Consider the following 26,026-nt stretch of genomic DNA (forward strand, 5'->3'; position numbering starts at 1 on the left):
CATTTTCACATCTTTTAATATACTTACTTCTGGTGCTGCTGAGGGTATTTTTTTATTAAGATATTAACACTAACATGCGGATGTTTTTCTCTTCCAAAAGACTGATCAGCTGCTTGAATGTTGCTGTTTTCAGAGATGTGTTGATGTTCAGCATTCTGAACAGGCGTGTTATTTTGGGTCATATCTTCTGTATTGAGATTCTGGAAAGCTCTGACTCTTCCCTATACAATGTTCCAGGCTCTTCAGAATGGCCTTGTTACACCACTCATGTCAGTGGAGGATTTTTTTTTATTAGTTCCTTTATCCTCCTAGTTAATGACCCAAGAGTAAAGTTTTGACAGCAATACAGGACAGAGGTAGGTGAAGAGCTGTGAATGTGTCACAAATTACTTGTGGAAAACTGTGAATTGAGAGTATCGGTACAAGTAGATGTAGAGCACGCACTGGTGAAGGTAGAGCAATGGGAGGAAGCGCACAGTTAAAGCCACACCCCTGGACATGAACTATGGTTAATGATGTACTTCAGAATACCCCTCCCAGAAGATGATATTGTATGGAGGGCAGAAGTCATACAATACATTGTGGGTGATGAGGAAGAATAACACACCGATTGATTTCAAGTACAGGGACTTGAGATTTAGAATTTATGTATGAGAATGGCTGGAGATGGGTGAGGAGACCTGTGACGCAAAACCTGCAGTTGGATGCAAACCCGTTCCATCACACACTTTAGCTATTAACCATATGATGATATCCATTTTCCCCTAGGAAAGTTAAAATGTGGGCTACTTTCATAGCATCATCAGGTAACACCTGTGGTAGGGACCTGTCAAGATGTAATCTACACCATAGGTAGAACGAGTCTGAATAGCTGCAGCCATTCTGCAGATGCACTAGGGACAGTCGTCTCGACATAGTATGTAGCTGTGTGTGAAACAGGTGTGGTCAATATGGATGCAAAATAAGACTAAATGTTTTCTTCAAGAGAGGCAAAGTCATGTTCTCCATTTTCTGGTGGATGCTTTTACCATTTAGAACGATCACCCACTCTTCTTACCACTTTTGTGAGAGATGTACCTGTAAATCAGCAACTGGGATTTGTCTTACCAATAGGTCCATTGCAGAATGTCCCCCCGCTAATAATTCAGTGCGATCATTGCCTGGGATGCTTATATGACTTGGAATCCAGAGGGATACTATGGAAGTTCCTATGCTGCGGATGTCATATAAAAGTTTGTGACTGAGGGAGATTAATGGACAAATCTGAGAGCAATTGTAAACTGCCTTTAAGCTATTGAGGGAATCGCTGCAAAGGACAATAATTCTGGAAAAGTCGAGGTTTACATGTGTGAAAGCTCTGTGTGTTGCAACTAATTCTTCCATACACTGCATACAATGGGAAGACAGTATTGTTTGAAAAAGTTTGTCAATAAAGATAGGCAACTTTCTCATCATTCTTAGAGCCATTGGTACACATCAGAAAAGGAATGAAACCTGTGGCAATGAACATTGGGGTCTGTGTGATCCTTCATATCACATGGGAGATCCATTCATACAACAGGTCGGGGGACACTATGGAGGAAGCAGCACTAAACCTTCCATCCAGCGCACCCTACCCCCTCCTCTCACCTATCACCATCACCCACACTGGATTACTGCTCTCCCATCAGGCACAGTTACAGTTCAGTCCGGCCACTGCAGCAAGAGATAGTGGTCATGTGTGCGTGAGTTTTGCTTGTGGGAATGTGTGTGTTTTCTACTTCAGAAGAAGGCTTTCTGGCTGAAAACTAATATGTATAGAAGTCTTTCCATTGCGTTTATCTATGACTCGGCATCTCCACTGATGAAATCTACTACACACACAGTCAGTAACAATTAAAGATACAAATGATAGACTATTCATACCTCTACTAAATGTTCCTTTCCTTTTCTTGGATTGATTGCATTAACTCGTGCTCTATAGTACAGCTTACGTGCATTTGGATTGTCGCTGTAAGGAGCAACATAAACTGCCCCGATTTTTGGTCGTTCTGATAGACATGGTAGCATTTGATTGTTCAGTTCTGTGAGCAATAAAACTTCTCTTTGTGTAGTGTATTCATCGGCCTTTCTTCCCCAGAAATGACCAGGATCAATCACCTTAAAATAAAACCAAGGACATAAGATGTGGTAATCACATCAACAATGATAAAGTACACAGAATTACATATTCAATTTCAATTCAAGGCAAGAAATCAACAATAGTAATTTACAGTTGACTTACTTCACAGAGGGATAAAACATGAATATTTTCAAAACCATCACATCAATTTTAGCATTGCCACAAGCATGTATTTTGGGCAAAAATCAATCAGATGTAATTGTTAATCAGTTTTATCTTTAGATGACAGATTACCAGTGAAACCCTTTAAACACCCTTGACATACCACATGCTCTGCTTCCAACATCCATATAGCAGGTGCAAAGATGTCTATAGGAATGGGCAATCACAGGCAGATACTGATCTCTATTCATACAACACACAGCCTTAAAGTGAATCACTGTGTCCCCCACCACTTGTTGCACGGCGGACCAAACTAACTATATGAGGATAAATCACTACTAACAAGAGGAGGAACTGCAGTAGACATGCTTTGACAAAAGACAGAAATTTTTTTTAAATTCCAGCTGCCCACGTACTAATTTACTACTGTTAGTGCCCCATTTCCTGATCTAATTTCTTTAGCACAGCCTGTGTAATCTGACTACATTCTGTAACTCTTGTTTTTCTTTTGTTGATGTTTACCTTATATCCTCCTTTCAACACACTGTCCGTTCTGCTCATTTGTTCTTTTAAGTTCTTTGCTGGCTCTGACATAAATGTGGTATCATTGGGAAAGCTCAAAGTTTTTATTTTCTCTCTATGAATTTTAATTAATTCTCCAAATTTGTCTTTGGTTTACTTTACTGCTTCCTCAATGTATAGATTGAACAAAGTCAATGATAGGCTACAACCCTTTTTCACTCCCTTCCCTTTCATTCCGTTCGACTTTTATTACTGTGTTCAGATTTCTGTGCAAGTTATAAATAACCTTTCACACCCTGTATTTTACCATTACTACCTTTAAAACTTCAAAGAGTGTACTCCATTCTACATTGTCAAAAGCTTTCTCCAGTTTACAACTACTACAAATGTAGTTTGAGTTTATTTAACGTACCTTCCAAGGTAAGTCATATGATTAGCATTTTGGCACTTACTAGATCTTCCATTTGTTTGCAAATACTTTGTGGCAGTACTTTGCAGCCATGACTTATTTAATCGGTAGTTTGGTAATATTCACACCTATCAGAAGCTTCTTTTCTTGGATTTGGAATTATTACATGCTTCTTGAAGTCCAAGAGTATTTCGCTTGTCACACACACATCTTGTACACTGGGTGCAATAGTTTCATCAACGCTGGCTCTCCCACACAGATCAATAATTCCGAGGGAATGTCATCTAGTGTATCGACCTTGTTTTGACTTAGGTCTTTCACTGCTCTGTCAAATTCTTATCGCAGATATATCTCCCGCCTCTTCTTCTACTTCCTCTTCCCATTCTATAACACTGCCATCCAGTGCATTACCCTTGTAAAGAACCTCTACATACCCATTTCACATTTCAACTTTCCCTTCTTTTCATAGTACTGGATTTCCCCCAAGCTCTTGAAATCCCTAAGGCTGCTCCTCTTTCCTCCAAATGTCTCCTTAGATTTCCTTAAGTGGGTATCTATACTTTCCGTAGTTATATATGTGTATTGCTTCTGTCCTCTAGCTATTCCTTCTCAACCATTCTGCACATTCTGCCAATATCATTTTTAGAGGACTGTATTCTCTTTCACCTGTTTCAATTAGTGCATTTTTACATTTTTTCTTTCATCAATAAAATACATTATCTCCTGTGATAGCTTAGGAGCTATATCAAGGTTAAGTGATACCTGTCAGAGTCTTATGGCGAAAAAAAAAGACCCATACTGCTTTGTCTGTGACACTGCAAAAAACATTGATGTCTAGTGAATCCTACTAATGTGTCAAAATTTTATGACAATTTTCAGTGCCCTAAACTCTCACATTGTGGAAATTAACCTTTCCAGATAGGTGAAAAACAACAAATAAACAACTTGCATATTCCAACACACAAAAACTCTTTTCTTGCTTTGTCACCATTTTGTCAAGGCACTGCACTATTAATGCCAATTAGTGGGAAGGGAACAATGCAAACTGAGTGATTTTACAGTTATATTCATGTATCAATCACATCTGAACTTGTAATACCATGGAAAATATACAACACTGGAAACAAATGAATCATTTATAGCAGCCCTGTATATTCAATCTGAAACCTTCAGTGACTCCAGGTCTCTTGCATGTATACAACTTTCTTTTGCAATTCTTAAACCATATGTTAGCGATGATTAAATTATTTTATGTGCAAAATTCTACCATGTGGGATTCTCTCTCATTCCTTTTTCCCTGGCCATTTTCTCCTACTATTTTTCTTTCTCTTCCTTTTCCTAATGTTGAATTCCAATCCCCCATCACATCTAAATTTTCGTCTCCCTTAACTATCTGAGTAATTTCTTTCATCTCATCATAAATTCTTTCACTCTGTTCATCATTCATACCATTGTGGTGGGTGTTGGCTTCGTGCCTATCTGGGATATGATAATACACTCACTGCACTGCACATAATAATTTAACCACGGTCTTATTTTCTTATTCATAATTATACTTACTCCTTCATTAAGCCTATTTGATTATTTATTGATAACCCTGTACTTACCTGATTAGAAATCCTGTTCATGCTGCCACCGAACTCCACTACTTTCCACTATACTTGACTTCAACGTATCCATTTCCCTTTTTAAATTCACTAACCTATCTCCCCAGTTATGGGCTCTAAAATTTACCATGCTACAAAAGGACATCATCATCATATTAACCTGAAAGCAGAGCTGCATCCCCTTGGGAAAAATATTGAGTGTAGTTTGGCTTGCTTTCAGCTGTTCACAGTACCAGAACAGTGAGGCCATTTAGCTGATGTTACAAAGACAGATCAATCAATCATCAAGGCTGTCGCCCTTGCAACTACTGAAAACGTTGCTCCCTTCCTCAGGGGGCTCATGTTTGTCTGACCTCTCCTTCAGACATCACTCCATTGCAATTGCACCTAAGGCCCAGCTACCTGTATCACTGACGCATGGGAGCCACTCCCACTCAGCAAGGTCCGTGATTCATGGGACAGTCATCACCACTATCATGTGCAAACAGTATGACCATCACCACACAATTACCACTATTTTCAAACCTATCACATTTCACATAGGGATTGTGCCAGCATTCATCCCCATAACGTGAGTCACATTATGCAATGCATATTTTGTGTATACATGATTTTTGCTATTTTCAGATGAAAATCACTGCTGTCAATGGTCTGTTAACATGTTAAGCTCGAAGATGTACCACAGTTCTGAGTCCACATTATACTGTAGGTACCCTTATAACTGGCAGGTTAAACGATTTCAAAGGTCAGACGAAGGCAAGTTTATCATCATTTACAATAAGACTTTCCTCAACTTGGTGTTTGGTTAGAAGACAACTGAGCTTTAATCCACTTACTCATTCAATACCTGGCTGATAGATCCCTCAAATCCAGAAGGAATTTTTTAGTACAATACACTGATCGCAATAAAGCATATCACAGATAACTTTGTAAGATAAATTAATGTTTGATTTATTATTTATTTTTAGTATCTACGAGGAATGTCCACTATGCATTATTAACTCAAAAGAATTCTTTCTCGGGACATGACATAATTCTATTCATGTATTAAAGTTGTACAATCCAGAGAAAACAATGAGCATTTTACAAGTTCTACATAGGACAAGCAAAACTCTCAGTAAGAATGTTATTTATGTTTATATAATGTGTTTCAATCCACCTCCTTTCATCAGGGCATGAAAAATTTTGCAACAATTTTGAAAATACGTTTCCAATTTTTATTCAATACAGTTTGCAGTATTAAACTAGCGTAACACTTGTTTCCATACTCACATGCGTTATTGCAATTTCCATGGAACTTGTCGAAATTGATGGGAGGAGTTGCTCACTTTTTCGTTCTATGCCTCTCGTCTCTAAAGACAGCATAGCACCCTTTGATGACAACCCCAACTTCTTCACCCTTTCAGCAGCCAGATGAGGTCTACACAAGCAAAGTCATAAACTAGCGTACATGAAATTTTTAAGCTTCAAACAATGTATCAAAAGCTCTTACAACTTACTGCAGGTGAGTAGATTTTATCAAATTATAAATCCTTCCATGTTTAACACACTTAAGATTTTTTTTTCTCCATATGTAAATACAATATGTGACTTATTTTTGAGATGCTCTGAATTTAAAAACTATGGTAACTAATCAGAATATGTTACTTCTTACATTCAAACAGCATAATAAAATGAGTGGATGCATTTGATTTTGAGCACTAACCAGCAAGCAAGCCAAAGTTAAAAGACCACAAAATTGCCAATTATTGTTTTTTTGTTTTAGTGCGCAAAAACAACTAGGGTCATACGCACCCATGTCACAGCCATAGAACACGAAGATGAAAAAGGAGTTAAAAGCAACTACCTATTAAGCTCAATTGACAGAAGGAAAGACAGCTAAAAAACAGGGACTTTGAGAAAAGTCCATAAAATAAGCCTTAGAGAGAACAGAGGTCCTGAACTAAAGATTAAATGTCCTTTGGCATATTGCTGCAATGGATAAAAAGTAAAATGCAGTCAACAGCCTGTGTGTCATTCGCTAAGATGGCCGATCAATCACACGGCAAACATAAATGAGGAAAAAAAAAAGTGGATTTGGTCAGGAAATGCGAACCATTAAAGGTTGAGGAAAATGACCACAAAGTGGTGGGGGACCACCACATAACAAATGGCGATGGTTAAAAAGACAGTGTCCAATACGCAACCTAGCTAAATGATCTCCTCATGACAAGAGTGCAGAGAGGAGGTTGGCCAAGCTGCTGGGAGAGGTTTAATTCCCCGGAGCTTTTTCCCATGAAGGGAAGACCAGCGATGATGCCAAAGTGACACTACCTGCTGAGGGAGTGGATGAACTAGTGGGCCGAGGTACAAGAACTGCAGCCTTGGCAGAAGCGTCAGCGGCCTCATTTTTCATCAAGACCAACGTGACCAGAAACCCACACACATCACAGTGGCTCCATCAAGAGTGAGCAAGTGAAAGCTTTCCTGCATCTGTTGAAATAAGGATGTGTGGTGTACAGCTCACAGAGGCACTGAGAGAGTTGGAGCAGACTGCACACTTGAAAAGCCTGTTTCGCCGGATGTACTGCGTGGCTTGATAGAGGGAGAAGAGCTCCACTGTAAATACTGGGTAGTGTTCCTGAAACCAATATCAAAAATTGTACGTGCCAATGACAAAGGCACACCAGACACCATGGTCAGCCCAAGAGCCATCAGTGTAGATAGAGTGAGTCTCAAGTAGAGTCCTTAGGAAGCAAATGAAGTCCAAGGTGAAAACAGGCCACTGTCACGTAGCCAAGGTGGTGAAGGGTTCAACCCAATGGGAAAGCAGCAAGAAGCGTAAAGTTAAGCTGCTGGAGCTATAGCCAAAAACGAATTCCACGAGGTAACAGAGAAGAGGGATGCACCACATACTGGTGATCAAAGGAGTCATCAAAGAAGGAGGCATATGACGGATGGCTAGGCATCACAGAAGAACGACACGCGTATCTGCTTAGGAGAAAATCCAGTGAAAAAGACGCCAGTGGCCAAACAGGTGCCACGATGGTGAATTTTATTGAGGCGGCATAAGATGGACAGATGTGCAAATCCATAAATGAAACACCCATAGTTTAGTTTTGAACGGACGAGGCTCTGGTCCAAATGGAGAATGGTGGTTCAATCCACTCCACAAATAGTACTGCTGAGGAAACGTAGGACACTGAGGGATCATGTACAGCAGGTGGCCAGCTAAGACATGTGGGAGGACCAAGAAGGTTTCCTACCGAACATGAGCCCCAGCAATTTCATAGTTTCAAACAACGGATGAGCAACAGGCCCAAAATGTAAAGACAATGAAAGAAACCAATTACACCACCAGAAATTCATAGAAACAGTTTTGTCAGTGGAAAAGCGAAAGCCATTGTCAATGCTCCATGAGTAAAGACCATCAAGATATTGCTGAAGACCCTGCTCAAGGAGACAAGTCCGTGGAGAACCGATAGATGGCAAAATCGTCAACAAAAAGGGAGCCGGAGATGCCCAGCAGAAGAAAGCCCATAACAGGATTAATGATAATAGCAAAGAAGATGACAATCAGGACAGAACCCTGAGGCACATAGGTTTCATGGATAAACGTTTCCAACAAGGCAGAATCCACATGTACCTTGAAAACTCGATCTTTCAAAAATTTCTGAAGGAAACAGGGCATGTGGCCTCGGAAGCCCCATGTGTAGATAGTACAAAGGATACAAGTCCTCCAACAGGTGTTGTATGCTTTCTCCAAATTGAAAAACATGGCCACATTTTATATTTCCACAGAAAACCATTCAAAACATGGGTTACGCCATTTGAAAGCTGGTGGTAATAATTTGTTTAGCGCATTGTCTATCTGCATGAATCATTTATTCCATCACCTTGCATACACAGCTGGTGAGAGAAATGGGGCAGCAGCTAGAAGGAAGGTGTTTGTCCTTACTGGGCTTAGGTATGGGTATGACAGTGACTTTGTGCCTGTGTCTGGGAAATGTGCCCTCTCCCCAGATGCAATTGTATATATGAAGTAGAAAGTGCTTGTCCACTAGAGAAAGGCTCTGCAACATCTGAATGTGAACATCGTGCGGTCCTGGGGCGAAGGATCAGGATGAATTGAGAGCATGATCTAGATCCCTCATAGTAAATGTGGCATTGTAGCATTCACGATTCTGAGAAAAGAAGGGTATCACCTGAGCCACCTCCACTTTCTTCAATGGAGGAAGACAGGGTTATAGTGGATGGAGCTTGAAATCTACGCAAACAAGAGGCCCAAGGCATTGGAGATAGCAATAGGGTCCACTATGCCATCATATGCTTCGGTCAGGCCGGAAATTGGGGAATGGACCTTGGTCTCAGAGAGCATTCACAGGTTGGTCCACACGACAGAAGAGAGAGTGGAACTTTTATAAGCACTATTACATGAAATTCAGCTAGCTTTTTTGCTATCGTGAAGAATGTGAAGACACTGCTCATGTAACTGTTTGTAACGAACGCAGTTTGCCATTGTAGGATGATCGTTAAAAAGGCGATTACATCTCCGCACGCGAATTGTGTCATGGCACACCTCAGTCCACTAAGGGACCAGGACACATTGTGTTAAAGATGAAGTGCGAGGAATGAAATGTTCTGCAGTGATAAAGATAAAAGTTCGTAAGGTATTCTACCTGGTCATCAAATCTGGGGAAATAGTCTTCGTGGAAGGTTGTCGTGGAGGAGTAAGGCCTCTGGTCAGTCTTAAAAAACTGCCATTTGGTTTTGCACATATGTGGGATAGGAGGCAGCAAATAGATATCACACAGGAAACGATTGCTCGAGTATGTGTCAGAGAGAACAGACCACTCAAGATGACAGGCAAGCCGAGCAGTGTAGAAGGAGAGGTCCAAATGGGAATAGGTGTATGTGGAGTCTGAAAGGAAAGTGGATACTCCTGTGTTAAGGCAAACGAGGTTAACTTGACTGAGAGAGTCAGCCAAGAGAGCACTTCTCAAATAGGTTCTGGGAGGACCCAAAAGGGGGAGATGCCATTTCAGCCACCAAGCAGCAGAAAGGGGTGAGGGAGTTACCCAATAAGCTGGAGGAAGTCTGCCCTGGTGACACCGAATGGTGGAGGGATGTAAACAGTACAATGGAAAAAGGTCAAATGAGGAAGGAAAATACAGACTGCAACAGCTTGAAGCCAGGTAGTCAGGTAGATGGTTTGACTATGAATGTCATCCTGGATGGGCAGTATGACTTCCCCATGAAGTGGAATGCCATCTTCAGAGGGAAGGTCAAAGTGGTCATGAGGATGCAATTTTGTTTCCTGGAGGCAAAGAACAAGTGGGTGCTGCAATTCAAGAGCAGCCGTATTTACTATTCATTGGTCCTAAGGCTGGCAACGTTCCATTGGAGTGGAGTCATAATGAGGAAAAGAAGAAAGGAAAAAATTAAGGGGTGTCACCTCATTGAGGTTGGCAGTGCGCACCGCACCGGCATCACAGATGTAGGCTGGGTGATGGTATCAAGTAGCGACACCATTGAAGAGGATCTCCGAGTTGGAGAAAGAGAGGATCATTTGCCTTTGCTTGATTTCTTGCAACCTTTGCATGTGGCAGATGACAATTCAGATGACTGTTGTTTGCAGGGACGTAAAAAGTCTCCGTGGGAGTATTCCCTCTGTCCTTTTTGGCCTGCCAGTTGCGTAGAAGGTGACTTCACCCTGTGAGGCAGAAGTTTGGTGGCTTGTTGCACAGCTGGAGGAGATAACCGGGAGGCTGCCATGACACTGGGTAATTTTACAACCATGGTGCTGAATTTGAGGTCACATGTCTGCATGGTCATCTTATTTGTGGGGTAAGATGGAGCAAGAATAGTATCAGATGGCAAAATCCAGGGTTTCAGACTAGCCAACAACTTGCAAGTGACAGGGTAAGACACCATTTCCTTCACGTGTATATCCTGAGTGGATCGCTCAATGAAATACATGGGACAATCTTGGGAGGAGACAGCATGGCAGCCATTGCAATTGATACAGTAGGGAGAAAGAAGTGGACAATCACCCTTGTGAGCATCTATACATATTAGGCCAGATGTTGACAGGACATTCGAGTGTGGTTTAACAATGACACTGGTAGCAGCGCATTGGGTTCGTAATATATGGTCGGACTGTGATAACTTCATAGCCTGCTTTGATCTTTGATGGAAGCACTGCTCTATCAAATGGAAAAAGAGTGTGTGTGGGCACTAAGGATGTATCTACCTTTTTCATCATCCGACGGACTGCAATGTCATCCTGGTCAGAGAGGTACGCTCCTTCCAACTGGGGGCTGCACCCATCTTAGGTGATTGTTCACACCTCAGGAAACATCTCAAGTCACACCTTCTGAATACCTGAAAAGGGGAACAACTGGAAATTTGGGAAGGTAACAACTCAGGCAATCACCCCTCCCTAGGCCTGGCCTGTACCACAGGGTATGTGCGAACCCTAACTGTCGAGCCAGGGCTGTGAATTGTATGTTACACAGTCAGCTGTTACACATCAGCCACATCGGCCGACCTTCAGGAGTCCACAGGGAGGAAGAAGAAAAAGAGGAACCTCAAATGCCATAGTGGAGGATAGATAGGAGAAGGGGAATGAAGAAAGAAAACAAGGAACAAACAACACTGGAGACACTGTTCAGATGTAATGCTGCTGAAAATGCAGAACATATTCCCAAAAACATTCCAAGAATGTTCCCCAATGGAGGGGTAAAGGAAAAGCACTTCAGCTATGAAAAATTCACCAAGATTGGCAAAGTTTTACAGAAGCTCAAAATTTAGCATTATCTTCAATATGAGATGCTTTTAACACATTGGAGACAAGTGACATTGCTCCTATGTTGGACAGATTTACTCCAAAAAGCTGACCGACCTAGGACCTATGTTGGCCATTTCTCAGGTCTGCAAACATATCACATTTGTTTCACATCTGTCATCTCTATAAAGGTACTCTGTGATGCTTGCACTACCAAAAGAAAAAAAAATTGGTAGCAACTGTCACTCATATCAGTGGGAAAGGAATTTTACTTGCTCTGCAGCATTCCAATTTATCCTGTTGCTATGCACAGCACCTCACAAGGTCATACACTGAGCAAAGGGTCTTGATTGTTGTCTATGTTGTCAGCTTCGTGCTCTGTTTTCAAGATGGCCTCATGTGATGAAGCAAGAGTCTTTGTTGAGCAACAGCAATTCTGAGCTTGATGAACAAATTTCTAGTTTTGAAAGCAGTGATGGAAGCTATTTGTTTCATCACATTTTTTCTGTAAGTGTACATATTGTCTACTGTACACCTGAAAGCTAGTTTTTACAATTTATGCTATAGAAGAAGAAGGCATTTCAGATGGTGAAGTGTCAGCGAACTCTCAAGATGAAGCTGCTTATGTTGATGCTGTCTCCAGCTACCAATCTGCCTCTTTTGACTGGGCAGTGGACAGATGCGGACACACCGATGAGAACCCACTGTTCCACAACTTCCAGTTTCTGAAGAATTGTGTGGAATTTAAATTCAAGTTAAGCAGAACTCTTCTGTATCTGATAGTTTCACTTACTGATTAAGAATTACTGTAGGTGGTAAAACACGTGGCAAACCACTATACTCAGAACAACCACTGACAAGATAAATGCAACAGGTAAATTGAGGCCACATTCAGTCTGGCACAAGTGAAACACTGTAAAACTCAGTGAACAGTATAGACAACAAACACAAAATGACAGCAATTAATGTCAATGTCAGAATGAAGTTATGAATCATAGAGAAGACGAAAGCAGACTGTATTTTTTATTACAATAAAAACAAGGCTCATGTGGACCACAGCAACCAGCTAACAGGCTACACCACTTTTGAGAGGAAACAAATAAAGTGGTAGAAGAAAGTTTTTTTCCCTTCATCTTTTTATGATAATAGTTGTAAATTCATATTTTTTATATAAAAAGTCGAGGCCTCCTAATAAACATCTTGCTGAGTTCATTGTTGAATTGGCAGAGGTTTTGCTGAACAAAGGTGGCTTTGTTGAATCAAATTCTACCTAAAACATTTCACCTCTCAATAGACTCAGTGAAAGACAGTTTCCTAAATTAATTTCAGCTTCAGAAAAGTCAAAATAGCCTCAGAGAAGATGCAAAGTTTGTGTGGAAAGAAGTGAGGCAAGATCTGGCTAAGTGGCAAGGAGAGATAGATAATATTGAGAAGAAAGTGATGGAGGACTTCGTTTTCGAGAATGATTTGAAATTTTTCACACTAAACCACATTTTCAGTACAGAAAACAAAATTTTCAAACAGTTTTATTTTTAGACCAAAAAATTCTAATCTTTTCTACATTTAGGAAATTAAAGATGAAAACAATTATGTTGTTTTTCTGAAAACAAAACATTTTCCTTTTAACATAGAAAAATTGTCACTGATGTAAGTCTGTGTTTCTTTGCAGCATTTCATACAAAAAAGATCCACCTTTCAAATGCAGTAAATTGATCTAAGTTCTGCGCAGTAAAACCTGCTACACCAAATTCAGAACAACAGAAAATACACAGTAGCAGCAAAATGAATTACACCCTAGCAGCCAAGTCCTCAACATGTTAATAGTTTCCACAACAAAACTCTGTCTCAAAATCTTGCAGGAAACTCAAAGATATTCTGGTTTTATGTAAAGTACACCAGCAACAAGACACAATCACTACCTTCATTGTGAGAAATCAATAGTAATGTTACTGATGACAGTGCCACTAAACCAGAGTTATTAAACACAGTTTTCCAGATTCCTTCACCAAAGGAAATGAAGTAAATATTCCAGCATTTGAATCAAGAACAACCAATATGAATAACTTAAACATAGATATCCTTAATGTAGCAAAGCAGGTTAGATCACTGAATAAAAAAAAGGTCTCCAGTCCAGAAAAAAGTTGGTTTCTTTCCGAATACACTGATACAATACCTCCATACTTAACAGTCATATACAACTGCTCACTCAACAAATGATACATACCTAAAAACTGGAACATTGCACAGGTCCCACCATTGACAAATAGCCACCACGGATTCAGAAAATATTGTTCTTGTGAAACACAACTAGATCTTTATTTGCATGAAGTAATGAGTTCTACTGACAAGGAATGTCAAATTGAGCCCATATTTTGAAATTTCCAGGTTTTTGCCAAAGTTCCTCACAAGCAACATCTAATGAAATTGTGTGCCTATGACGTATCATCTCAGTTGCGAAATTGGATTCATAATTTCCTTTCAGAAAGGTCTTTATCTATATAAATGTTTTAGGAGACAATCTGAACAGCCCCTCTTAGATTGCTTGCAGATGATACTGTCATTTACTATCTAGTTAAGTCATCAGAAGATCAAAACCAATTGTAAAATGACTTAGACATATTATCTGTATGTTGAAAAAAGTGACAGCTGTCTCTGAATAAGAAAAAGTGTGAGGTCATCCAAATGCGTACAAAAAGAAATCCATTTAATTTTAGTTACACAATAAATTACACAAATTAAAATTCAACAAAATACCTAGGAATTAAAACTACAAAAAACTTAAATTTTAAATTTTAGCAATGACAAAGATAATATTGTGGACAAGGTAAACCAAAGACTACATTTTATTTATAGAACACTTAGAAGACACAACATTTCTATTAAAGAGACTGACAACACTACGTCCATCCTCTGCTAGAGTACTGCTTTGCAGTGTGGGATCCTTACCAGATAAGATTGATGGAGGGCATTGAAAAAGTCTAAACAAGTGCAGCTTGTTTTGCATATCGTGAAATAGGGAAGACTGCAACACGGATATGATAAGCAAATTGAGGTGGAAATCATTAAAACCAAGACATTTTTCATTTTGGCGAGTTTTTTTTTTTTTTTAATGCAATTTCAATCATCAACTATCTCCTCCAAATGCAAAAACCTGCATAAGAAGTAATGGTCATCATAATAAAGTAAGAGAAATCAGAACTCGTACAGAAAGATTTAAGAATGATGCAGATATAGGTATGTATGGTTGACTGATTGATTAATTAATAAGACAAACCAGCCATAAGTTAAAATCTCTGCACAAACTGGGAAAAGGCTCTAATATTACAGAAAAATTTAACAATTTACTTATAAGCATCTCATTATCATCTAAAATTAAAGTCAGGCCAAAGTTTTCATCTTGTCAACATATAATATACTGGAATCTAAAATGTGCACTGTGATCGCTACCCCAATTGGTATGTATTCCTTTGGGTCTTCTTGTTGGACAGAATAAATGTTCTTCAATGGCTAGTGGTGACCACTTTGTCCCTGCTATGGTGCTGGAAAGATGGGTTCAATGGTCAAATTGTTGGCTTCACTGACTACAACTTCTTGTCAGCCACTTCCTTCCATAGTGTTTCACAGCGACACTATGTTACATAGGATACAACATTCCGTAAGAGGACATAGCAATGAGTACCAGAATTCCCCTGCCAGGAGTTATGGGTGGGTGTTTATCACCTTGCACTTACCATCACCAAGTTTAGTCTTGGATTAACAGTCATCCATGCTGGTTATTTACTTCAGCTGTGTATAAGAACTGAAATGTTAGCTGCATCAAGTTCCTCCACTTATTTTTTTTGTTCATGCGGAAAAGACAGTTGTTGCTGAACAAACACTGTATAGAATGTGTAGCTATAGTGCAGATTCTGGTGTAGACTCTATTTTACATGCATGTCAAACCACGTGTAGCTGGCTGCTGCATAATAAATGACAGCTCACCAGCCTCAGCACAAAGACTAGGTACAGGATTGTTTTGGTAAGCCCCTGTGGAAAGTCTAATGGCCGCATGGTGGGTAACATTTAAACTATTTATATGGGAGTGTCTAAGAGATCTGTATACTATGCAACCATATTCACATTATGACATAATTAATATACTAGAAAAAGTGGGTATACTAGTTCGACTGAGATCTCAGTTCTTGCCACTGAGACTTTTAAAATGCCGAGCACCTACAGACACTACATTTAAAATTACGCAGGCGAGGCAGTCTTTACACAAATAACATCCCAGAGCCTCACCAAGGATTTCAAATTTGAAACATCCCTCATCTGAAGTGCTGGTAAACTAAAAAAAATTACAACAATCTGAATATAGACTATTCAGTTTCTTTCTTTCTTTCTTCTTCCCCCTACAGAACATTTAAAACAAACTGATATTAGCCCAGTTTTTCAATATTTTAAGAGTCAGTAATTCAGAAGAATAATGGATGAGACAGAAGAAAGAAATGAACACAGAAGAGTTTTCCTCAAACAGTGAATACTGGAGAGAGTATTGGCCACAACGTGTCATGAGCTCAACGGCAGAAGTACCACTTAGCAATGAAGGGCTTTAACGATATGGGGAAATTCCCATGAAATCTTTATTTGTGTACAGGGCATATGACACATCTGAAAATGGTATAATACACTTTCTCCACATTGAAGAAGGACCGAACAAAGTATTACTTGCAAAAAAAAAAAAAAAAGGTCTCATATCACTCCTTCTCAGTGGCTGAGACAATCAATAAAGCAATATGGCTCTGGCAATTACATAAATGTGACAAAATTAAAGTCATGATCTATTTAAAAAATTTGCATTATCATATGCTACAATAGCAGTACTTACAGCATCAAGTTAAGTATAACTGGTATTTTTAATTGGCGAAGTTTTACTGCTCTGTATACGGCCATGGAAACTTTTCCTGGTATAGTCGCATCCAAGTTACGGTCATCCCGTTCATTGAAAGTTTGTCCAAATTCAATATATACTTTCCTGTGTAGTATAAAGAAACAGCAAATGTAATTATTTTTAGAAACTGCTAGAAGTCATTTTAGTTCATACACTCAGAATCACATAATAATATGTCAACTTTAGGCTAGAGAGTGAATATAAGTGCAACTGAATGTTGATGCAGACTATATTGTCACATGCAAGTATTTGAGAGATGATATTGAAGTCTGCATTTGATGTAATTTCCCATATTTATTAAATAAAATTCTGTCTATAGCTTCTGTTACTGGAACCAAATACAGCTGCTGTAATCACTTGCAATATTCATTTAGTTATTTCTAATGTGCTATATTTTATTGTTTGTATTCCCTGAAGGCCAACATGTGATTGGCAATTATAGGTAATACTTTTTACTTCACGGAAAACTATCTAAAACGTAAAGCTTCCAATGGCATTCATGGCTCATTACTGTTAGCCAAATCAGTTGGAGTTTTTGACACTTTGTGCATTTGTACAATTTTGGTACCAAAGAATCTGAACATATGAAATACAATTTCACTTAGATACATAACTGACACAACCTTTTGTAAGCAGCCTCTCCTTCCGCCCATACACACACAGACAACCATCAACTATTTCATTGGAGAGATGGTCTTCCCAACATCTACATCTACATCTACATCCACAAACATACTCTGCAAGCCACTGTATGGCGCGTGGTGGAGGTCACCCTGTACCTCTACTAGTCATAACATAAATAGACAGAAGCCATGATCAGTTGATGTGAAATAGTTTCCTTACTTTCACAACAATCCCAGCACATCTGTAAATAATATGGTCAATCTTTGTATGTCAATCACTAACGCCTTCATTTGAAAAATTTAACAGCAGGCAGTTGCTCACAAAGCCCTTATTCGACCATTTCCTGAGTATTGTTTGTTGGTCTGTCTGTCTCAGACTTGTACTGGGTTAGATGAACTGAAGATAGAGAAAAGATTTAATGAAGAGCTACAATGCTCATCAAATGTTCATTCACTCAACAAAATGCAGTGTGCGACACTATGAAATCTGTTGTGCACTATGGAACACCTTAGTCACAAAATTCTGAGGGTCCACTTTCCAAGAGACTATAGAAACCTGCTGTTTGATTTGACACACATCTCGTGTGACGACAACAATGCTAAAATTACAGAATTTTTTATTCTTAGGCAGTGATAGCAACAGTCTCTTTTCCCACGCACCCACTACAAACAGCAAATGTACAGGGGAGGGGAAGGTATAACACAGGTAGTTGTATGCCCTTTGCCACATAAACTATGTGATCAAAAGTATCTAAACACCTGGCTGAAAACGACTTACAAGTTTGTGGCGCCCTCCATCGGTAATGCTGGAATTCAATATTGTGTTGGCCCACCCTTAGCCTTGATGACAGCTTCGTTTCTTGCAGGCATACGTTCAATCAGGTGCTGGAAGGTTTCTTGGAGAATGGCAGCCCATTCTTCACAGAGTGCTGTGGTGAGGAGAGGTATTGTAGTCAGTCGGTGAGGCCTGGCATGATACGTCCCAAAACATCCCAAAGGTGTTCTATAGGATTCAGGTCAGGGCTCTGTGCAGGCCAGTCCATTACAGGGATGTTGTTGTCGTGTAACCACTCCACCACAGATCACGCATTATGAACAGGTGCTCAATCGTGTTGAAAGATGCAAACACCATCCCCGAATTGCTCTCCAACAATGGGAAGGAAGAAGGCGCTTAAAACATAAATTTAGGCCTGCGCTGTGATAGCGCCATGCAAAACAACAAGGTGTACAAGCCCCCTCCATGAAAAACATGACCACACCATAACACCATCACCTCCGAATTTTACTGTTGGCATTACATATTCTTGGCAGATGACGTTCACCGGGCATTATTCGCCATACCCACACCCTACCTTCGGATCGCCACATTGTGTACCATGATTCGTCACTCCACATAATGTTTTTCCACTGTTCAATCATCCCATGTTTATGCTCCTTACACCAAGTGAGGCGTCGTTTGCCATTTACCCACGTGATGTGTGGCTTACGAGCAGTCGCTCGACCATAAAATCGAGGTTTTCTCACGTCCCACCTGACTGTCATAGTGCTTGCAGTGGATCCTGATGCAGTTTGGAATTCCTGTGTGATGGTCTGGATAGATGTCTGCCTATTACACATTACAACCCTCTTCAACCGTCAGGGTCTCTGTCAGTCAACAGGCAAGGTCGGCCTGTACAATTTTGTGCTGTATGAGTCCGTTCACGTTTCCACTTCACTGTCACATCAGAAACAGTGGACCTAGGGATGTTTAGGAGTGTGGAAATCTTGTGTACAGACATATGGTGCAAGTGACACCCAATCGCATGACCACATTCGAAGTCTGTGAGTTCCGCGGAGTGCCCCATTCTGCTCTCTCACGATGTCTAATGACTACTGAGGTCGCTGAAATGGAGTACCTGGCATGCACAATGCATCTAATATGAAAGACGCATGTTTTGGGGGGGGGGGTGTCCGGATACTTTTGATCATATAGTGTACATATGATAGCTTGCAGAGTATAGATGTAGAAATAGGTTATTATTAAGTCTTGTTTTCAATTATAAATAAGTTTTGTTTTCAACACATACAATGGACTTGCCATTGCACAAATAATTCCTCCATGGACTGAATAGTTATAAGCATGTAGTTGCTTTTTTACTAACTGTCCATTTACTATTAATTCAAGATCTGCATTATGCTCTGAAAGCCACAGTACCTAATACTAACCACATGATCTTTTTGCACACAAATGAACTCTATAAAGTAGACCCCCTGTGCAACTCTGTTATCAGTGAATGAAACAGTGAACAGGAAACCATCCACAGATACCATAAACAGTAAAATTCAACACTCGAAACGGTGCACCATGTCAATATCAGTAGCTTTAGACTAATATTTGCACATGGAGTGAAGTTTTTAGTCACTTGTAGGAATATTAATAAAAGCAGTAAGAGCCATGTGCAAAATAAAATGAGAGCATGATTTAATAGTAGAAAGTGGTGGAAACTACACACACATAGAAATAAATGAACAGCACATTTCAGATTTTTTTCAGACGTATAAATCTTAGTGTTAGAATGAACCCAAACTCACTTGAGAAATTACACGATCTTGGACCAAACTATAATTATAACTGAATAACAGCTCATCAATTAATTATACTGCAACAGGCATAACCATCTAATGCCACAAACAGATAATATCCTTCTATTGTCAACAGAACTGAGCCATCAACCAACAATTTATAAAAATTTGTATTTAAATGATTTGGCACATGTTGCTAAAAGACATGCTGTATCAACCATAAATAATCACCACTCTCAAAATACAATTCCAACTTCAGGAAAGCGGCATCATACACATTTAAGGAATTGAAGCTATTCACTAGAACAACACTGGATGAAATACGTTGACCTAAAAGAAGATTACATTACAAATTGCATTTTTTATTAATAACATGGCCACTCACTGCCAGGCTGATGTTTTTACATCTTGTCCTTGAACAATAGAGGTTTCAAGATATAAAGCTTCTTCCTTGGTGGTCTTTCATTCATTATTTGACCTCTGTATTGTTCAGCACTTTACGAATACTGATTATTTTTCACTGAAACAGTTCCAGTTGCTTCAGTTACATATGGCCATGCCTCAATCTTGACCACACATTATTACACTTGTAATGGCGCCACTCTTGTTTCTTTCCCAGTAACTAATAACTGTTACATGAAGACTTTTCATTATTTTTGTTAGTTACATCTAAACATTTTGTACATTCACTGATTGTCTCAAAATAGTTACATTAAAATGTCACAGTGACTGGAATACAAAGTAGTGTGTACTGGATCAGATAGTAAGTAGAAAGGAATGAACATGTTTGTGAGAAGACAAATTTGTGAAATGGGAGAGGGAAACTGCTCAGCAAGCAAAGATGCAGAGAGATGTGGACACACATACAGAGAGGTATAGAAAGGAAATACCAAAAATATCTATGAGGAAGTAGGACCAGTGGGAAGAATGTCATAAATGTGAAACAAAGGAAACAGCAACATAAATGAAACAGGAGTGACTGGAGTCTCACAAACTGTACACTCTCTTCCATCTGCACAAATGATACCCTGCTAGGTAACCAAGTGCCACTGGATGTCACTCAAACTTTACAACAGATCTCTTCTTGACTAATTTGTTGACATTTCTTATTACATATCAGAATATCATAACAATCATTCCAAGGCAAAAAAGAATGGCACATGTCTGAGTCCTACAGTTCTTTCAAGTTGGGATGAATAACATACCTTAGCTAAAACTTGGATTATGTCTTGTACTGCTAAGTGTCATTTGTTGCTTGTAACGCATCTCTGGTGCAATAGGAGCACCTTACTGTCTCCACTATCACAATCACTGCATTTTATGTCAATAAATATATTAAATTTTTAGCTTCCCTATCACATAAGGTACAAACACAAAATGACTAGACTTCTATGAGTGAAACATAAGAATTCATAAATAATATGGTTCTAAACACAACCTTACTCTTGTTATTAATCTCTTCATTAAATTTCTTTAAAAATGATGAATTATTAACCACAGAAATATTATCTTACTCACGTCGACCCATCAAAAGACACCTTCATGTCCTTTGCACATGTTTTCAGTGCTTCTTTGATGCTTCGTACATACAAAATACCAGGTTGATTCATGGGCATGCCTTGAAGAAAAACTGAATTGTAGGGATTGTGTCCAGCCAACTCTTTAACAGCTTCACGTTCATCTACTTGTCCCCCTTGGGCACTGCGCACAAAGTAGTTGGGATAGAACGCTCCAGCCATGACTATCTACAGTAAGAGGAAAGAACAATGAATGATTCCCAAAACTATCACAGCAGTATAAATTATTAGGAAAGTTCTGGCAGAATGTTATTAATTTAGGAATAAAGGAGGCCACTCACTGAATAGCAAAAATGTTGAGTTGTTGAGTGGCACACACACATTTGTGCCCCTACATTCTACATTGTGCTTGTGCTGCACGCAATGTACGGGGAGAGAGGAGGAGGGGGGAGGGGGGGGGGGGAAGCTCAACAAAGGATATATTCTCATAGCTAACAAATTTTCTCTCTCTCTCTCTCTCTCTCTCTCTCTCTCTCTCTCTCTCTCTCATGTGTGCCAGCCGACGACTCACGCTACTGCTATTTGGAGTGTGGTCTCCTTTACTCCTAAATTATTTCTACAAATTACCACAGCACTGTCCTAGAAACATACTTCAAATTCACAACACTTTGCATAACAATTTGGTTAACATTCACAGTAAGAAACAAATGAATAATTAGATAAAAACTCTATGTGTGGCGCAGATAAAAGGGGAGAGACACGTCAAAGTACACTGCTACCCATTAAAATTGCAACAACTGGAAGGATATCAAGTAAAATGTTGCTCATCAAACAATGAAAACTATACTTTGGAATATCAGTAACAAACTCACCATAAATATGACGCACTCAATTGCAGATATGCATAATGAAAAGAGACTGTTACAATCTAGCTTTTGGCCAAAGCCTTCTTCAGAAAAGCACACGCACACACACACACACACACACACACACACACACACTAACACACACACACACACCTTGTGCAAATGAATGTGTGCATATGTTTTGTTGTCTGAAGAAGGCTTTGGCCAAAAGCTAAATCTTAATAATCTTTTCATTGGGCACGTCAGCAACTTACAATTGTTACAGTGAATAGCAATCTACCCTTTTCCTTATGTTGTTAAAATTTTGCTTGTCATGTATATACATTATCTACATATACATCTATATAACTACTTCATCCTGACCCACAACTTCTTCACTTTTGAAGGCCAGACATACCAACAATTAAAGAGAACAGCCATGGGTACCAGGATGGCCCCCTCGTACGCCAACCTATTCATGGGTCGCTTAGAGGAAGCCTTCTTGGTTACCCAGGCCTGCCAACCCAAAGTTTGGTACAGATTTATTGATGACATCTTCATGATCTGGACTCACAGTGAAGAAGAACTCCAGAATTTCCTCTCCAACCTCAACTCCTTTGGTTCCATCAGGTTCACCTGGTCCTACTTCAAATCCCATGCCACTTTCCTTGACGTTGACCTCCATCTGTCCAATGGCCAGCTTCACACGTCCGTCCACATCAAACCCACCAACAAGCAACAGTACCTCCATTATGACAGCTGCCACCCATTCCACATCAAACGGTCCCTTCCCTACAGCCTAGGTCTTCATGGCAAACGGATCTGCTCCAGTCCGGAATCTCTGAACCATTACACCAACAATCTGAAAACAGCTTTCGCATCCCGCAACTACCCTCCTGACCTGGTACAGAAGCAAATAACCAGAGCCACTTCCTCATCCCCTCAAACCCAGAACCTCCCACAGAAGAACCACAAAAGTGCCCCACTTGTGACAGGATACTTTCTGGGACTGGATCAGACTCTGAATGTGGCTCTCCAGCAGGAATACTACTTCCTCAAATCCTGCCCTGAAATGAGATCCATCCTTCATGAAATCCTCCCCACTCCACCACGAGTGTCTTTCCGCTGTCCACCTAACCTTCGTAACCTATTAGTTCATCCTTATGAAATCCCCAAATCACCTTCCCTACCCTCTGGCTCCTACCATTGTAACCGCCCCCGGTGTAAAACCTGTCCCATGCACCCTCCCACCACCACCTACTCCAGTCCTGTAACCCGGAAGGTGTACACGATCAAAGGCAGAGCCGCGTGTGAAAGCACCCACACTGTGAAGCTGTCTATGTGGGAATGACCAGGAACAAACTGTCCATTCGCATGAATGGAGACAGGCAGACAGTGTTTGTTGGTGAGGAGGATCACCCGGTGGCTAAACATGCCTTGGTGCACGGCCAGCACATCTTGGCACAGTGTTACACAGTCCAGGTTATCTGGACATTTCCCACTAACACCAACCTGTCAGAACTCCAGAGATGGGAACTTGCCCTTCAGTATATCCTCTCTTCTCGTTATCCGCCAGGCCTCAACCTCCGCTAATTTCAAGTTGCCGCCGCTCATACCTCACCTGTCTTTCAACAACATCTTTGCCTCTGTACTTCTGCCTCGACTGACATCTCTGCCGAAACTCTTTGCCTTTACAAATGTCTGCTTGTGTCTGTGTATGTGCGGTTGGATATGGGTGTGTGTGCGAGTGTATACCTGTCCTTTCTTTCCCCTAAGGTAAGTCTTTCTGCTCCCAGGTTTGGAATGACTCCTTACCCTCTCCCTTAAAACCCACATCCTTTCGTCTTTCCCTCTCCTTCCCTCTTTCCTGATGAAGCAACCATTGGATGCGAAAGCTTGAATTTTGTGTGTATGTTTGTGTTTGTTTGTGTGTCTATCGACCTGCCAGCGCTTTCGGTTGTTAAGTCACATCATCTTTGTTTTTAGATATATATATAACTACTCTGCAATTCACACTTAACTGCAAGGCAGCGGGTTCTTTGAGTCACCTTCAGACTATTTCTCTACTGTTCCAATCTCTAAAGTGTGTGGGACAAATAACTCAAATCTTTCTGTACTAGCTCTGATTTCTCTTATTTTATTATGATGACCACTTCTCTATACATAGGATGGAAACCGTAAAATGTTTTCACATTCAGAGGAGAAATTTGGTGATTGATATTGCTTGCAAAGAACTTGTCAAAATGAAAAATGCCTTTGTTTTAATGATTGCCCAACTCACTTACCATATCTGCGACACTCCTTCCTACATTTCCCATTAATACAAAATGAGCTTTCCTTCTTTGTACTTTTACACTGTCATCATCATCCCCCCCCCCCCCCAATAAATTCTGTCTGATAAGGATCCCATACTTCACAGCAGTACTCTAGCAGGAGATGGACAAGCATAGTGTATGCAGTCTCTTTACTAGACCTATTGTGTCTTCTAAGTGTTCTGCCAACAAAACACAGTCTTTGATCTGCCTTCCCCCAACATTAGCTATGTGATCATTCCAACTGAAGTTATTTGTAATTCCTAAGTATTTAGTTGGATTGACAGCCTCAAAAATTGAGTGATTTATCATGTAACCGAAATTTAATGGATATCTTTTTGTGCTATGCGGATGTCCTCACTCTTTTCCTCATACAAGAAACAACTACACATTTTGCACCATACAGATATCACATCTAAGACATTTTGCAATTGGTTTTTGAACTTCTAATGACTTTACAAGACGTAAGTGACAGAAACATCTGTAAACACTCTAAGACAGCTGCTCAGATTGTCTCCTAAATACTTTATATAGATTAGGAACAGTAGATGTTCTATAACTTTTCCTTGGAGAACGCAATATATTGCTTCTGTTTTACTCCATGATTTTCTGCTGATTACTACATGCTGTGATCTTTCCAACATGAAAACATGAATGCAGTTGCACAACTAAAGTGATACTCCATAGGCATGTAATTTAATTAGAAGTGTGTTGTGAGGAATGGGGTCAAACACCTTCCGGAAATCTAGAAGTATGGAATCAGGTTAAGCTCCCCTGTCGATAGCCACCCAACTCACTTATCATATCCACAACACTCTTTCCCCTATGCAAGTTAGTTGTGTTCTACAAGGATGATATTTTCTGAAACCATACTGATTAAGTGTGAACAGATCAAAGTACCTTCAAAGTTAATTCATTATGTTTGAACACAGAATATATTCCAAAATTTTACAGCAAACTGATATGGGTATGTAATTCACCGGACTATTCCATTTCCTCTTATAGAACTAGTGGGACCTGTACAACTTTCCATTCATTTAGTATGGATCTTTTAGTGAGCAAGCAGTTGTATACGATTGTCAAGTACATGGCTATTGTATCAGTACACTCCAAAAGGAATTGAACTGGACTGGAAGACTTCCCTTTATTAATTGATTTAAGCTGCTTCACTACACTAGTGATATTTACTTATGAGTTAGCTGTTCTTGACAGAATTCTGGAACATTTACTTCGTCTTCTTTGGCAAAGGAATTTCAGAAAACTGTGTGTAACAACTCTGCTTTAATGATTCTGCCTTTGATAACATTACTGTTGGTATCATGCAATTAGAGCAGAATTGCTTTGGATTTTCTGTTACATTTCAACACACAATTTTGTTGTGGAAGCTATTAAAAGAATCTCACATTGAAGTCCACATTAGGTTTCAAGCTTCAGTAAAACATGAATCTTGGAGATTTCATGTTCCTTTAAATTTTCCATACTTTTTTTGTCGCTTCCACAAGGTAGGAAGAATACTAGATAAAATTATAAGAAGCAATCAAATGAAAAATAGACTATATGATGAGCAGGGCATGGATGTTGGTAATGCAGGTAAATGTATGTACAGAAGTGTCCTGTATTGGGAACCATGTGCCATCTGCCTGTTCAACGTGCTCGATGTGAGGTCGGCA

At 39.8% G+C, this 26,026-nt stretch overlaps 1 protein-coding gene across 3 annotated transcripts in view; it reads right to left on the reverse strand.

Moving 5' to 3' along the window:
- LOC126416277 (probable ATP-dependent RNA helicase spindle-E) overlaps positions 1-26,026 on the reverse strand; it is a 264,514-nt gene that overhangs the window by 108,064 nt on the left and 130,424 nt on the right. For all 3 annotated transcript variants that reach the window (XM_050083917.1, XM_050083919.1, XM_050083916.1), the window contains exons 14-17: positions 21,201-21,427; positions 16,435-16,581; positions 6,074-6,221; positions 1,906-2,139 (exon numbers count right to left, since the gene is read on the reverse strand). In XM_050083917.1, the coding sequence (XP_049939874.1) occupies positions 1,906-2,139; positions 6,074-6,221; positions 16,435-16,581; positions 21,201-21,427 (756 nt within the window). The remainder of the gene's footprint in view (positions 1-1,905; positions 2,140-6,073; positions 6,222-16,434; positions 16,582-21,200; positions 21,428-26,026) is intronic.

The sequence above is a fragment of the Schistocerca serialis genome, chromosome 8, assembly GCF_023864345.2.
Source record: "Schistocerca serialis cubense isolate TAMUIC-IGC-003099 chromosome 8, iqSchSeri2.2, whole genome shotgun sequence".
In the NCBI taxonomy this organism is placed as follows: Eukaryota; Metazoa; Arthropoda; class Insecta; order Orthoptera; family Acrididae; genus Schistocerca; species Schistocerca serialis.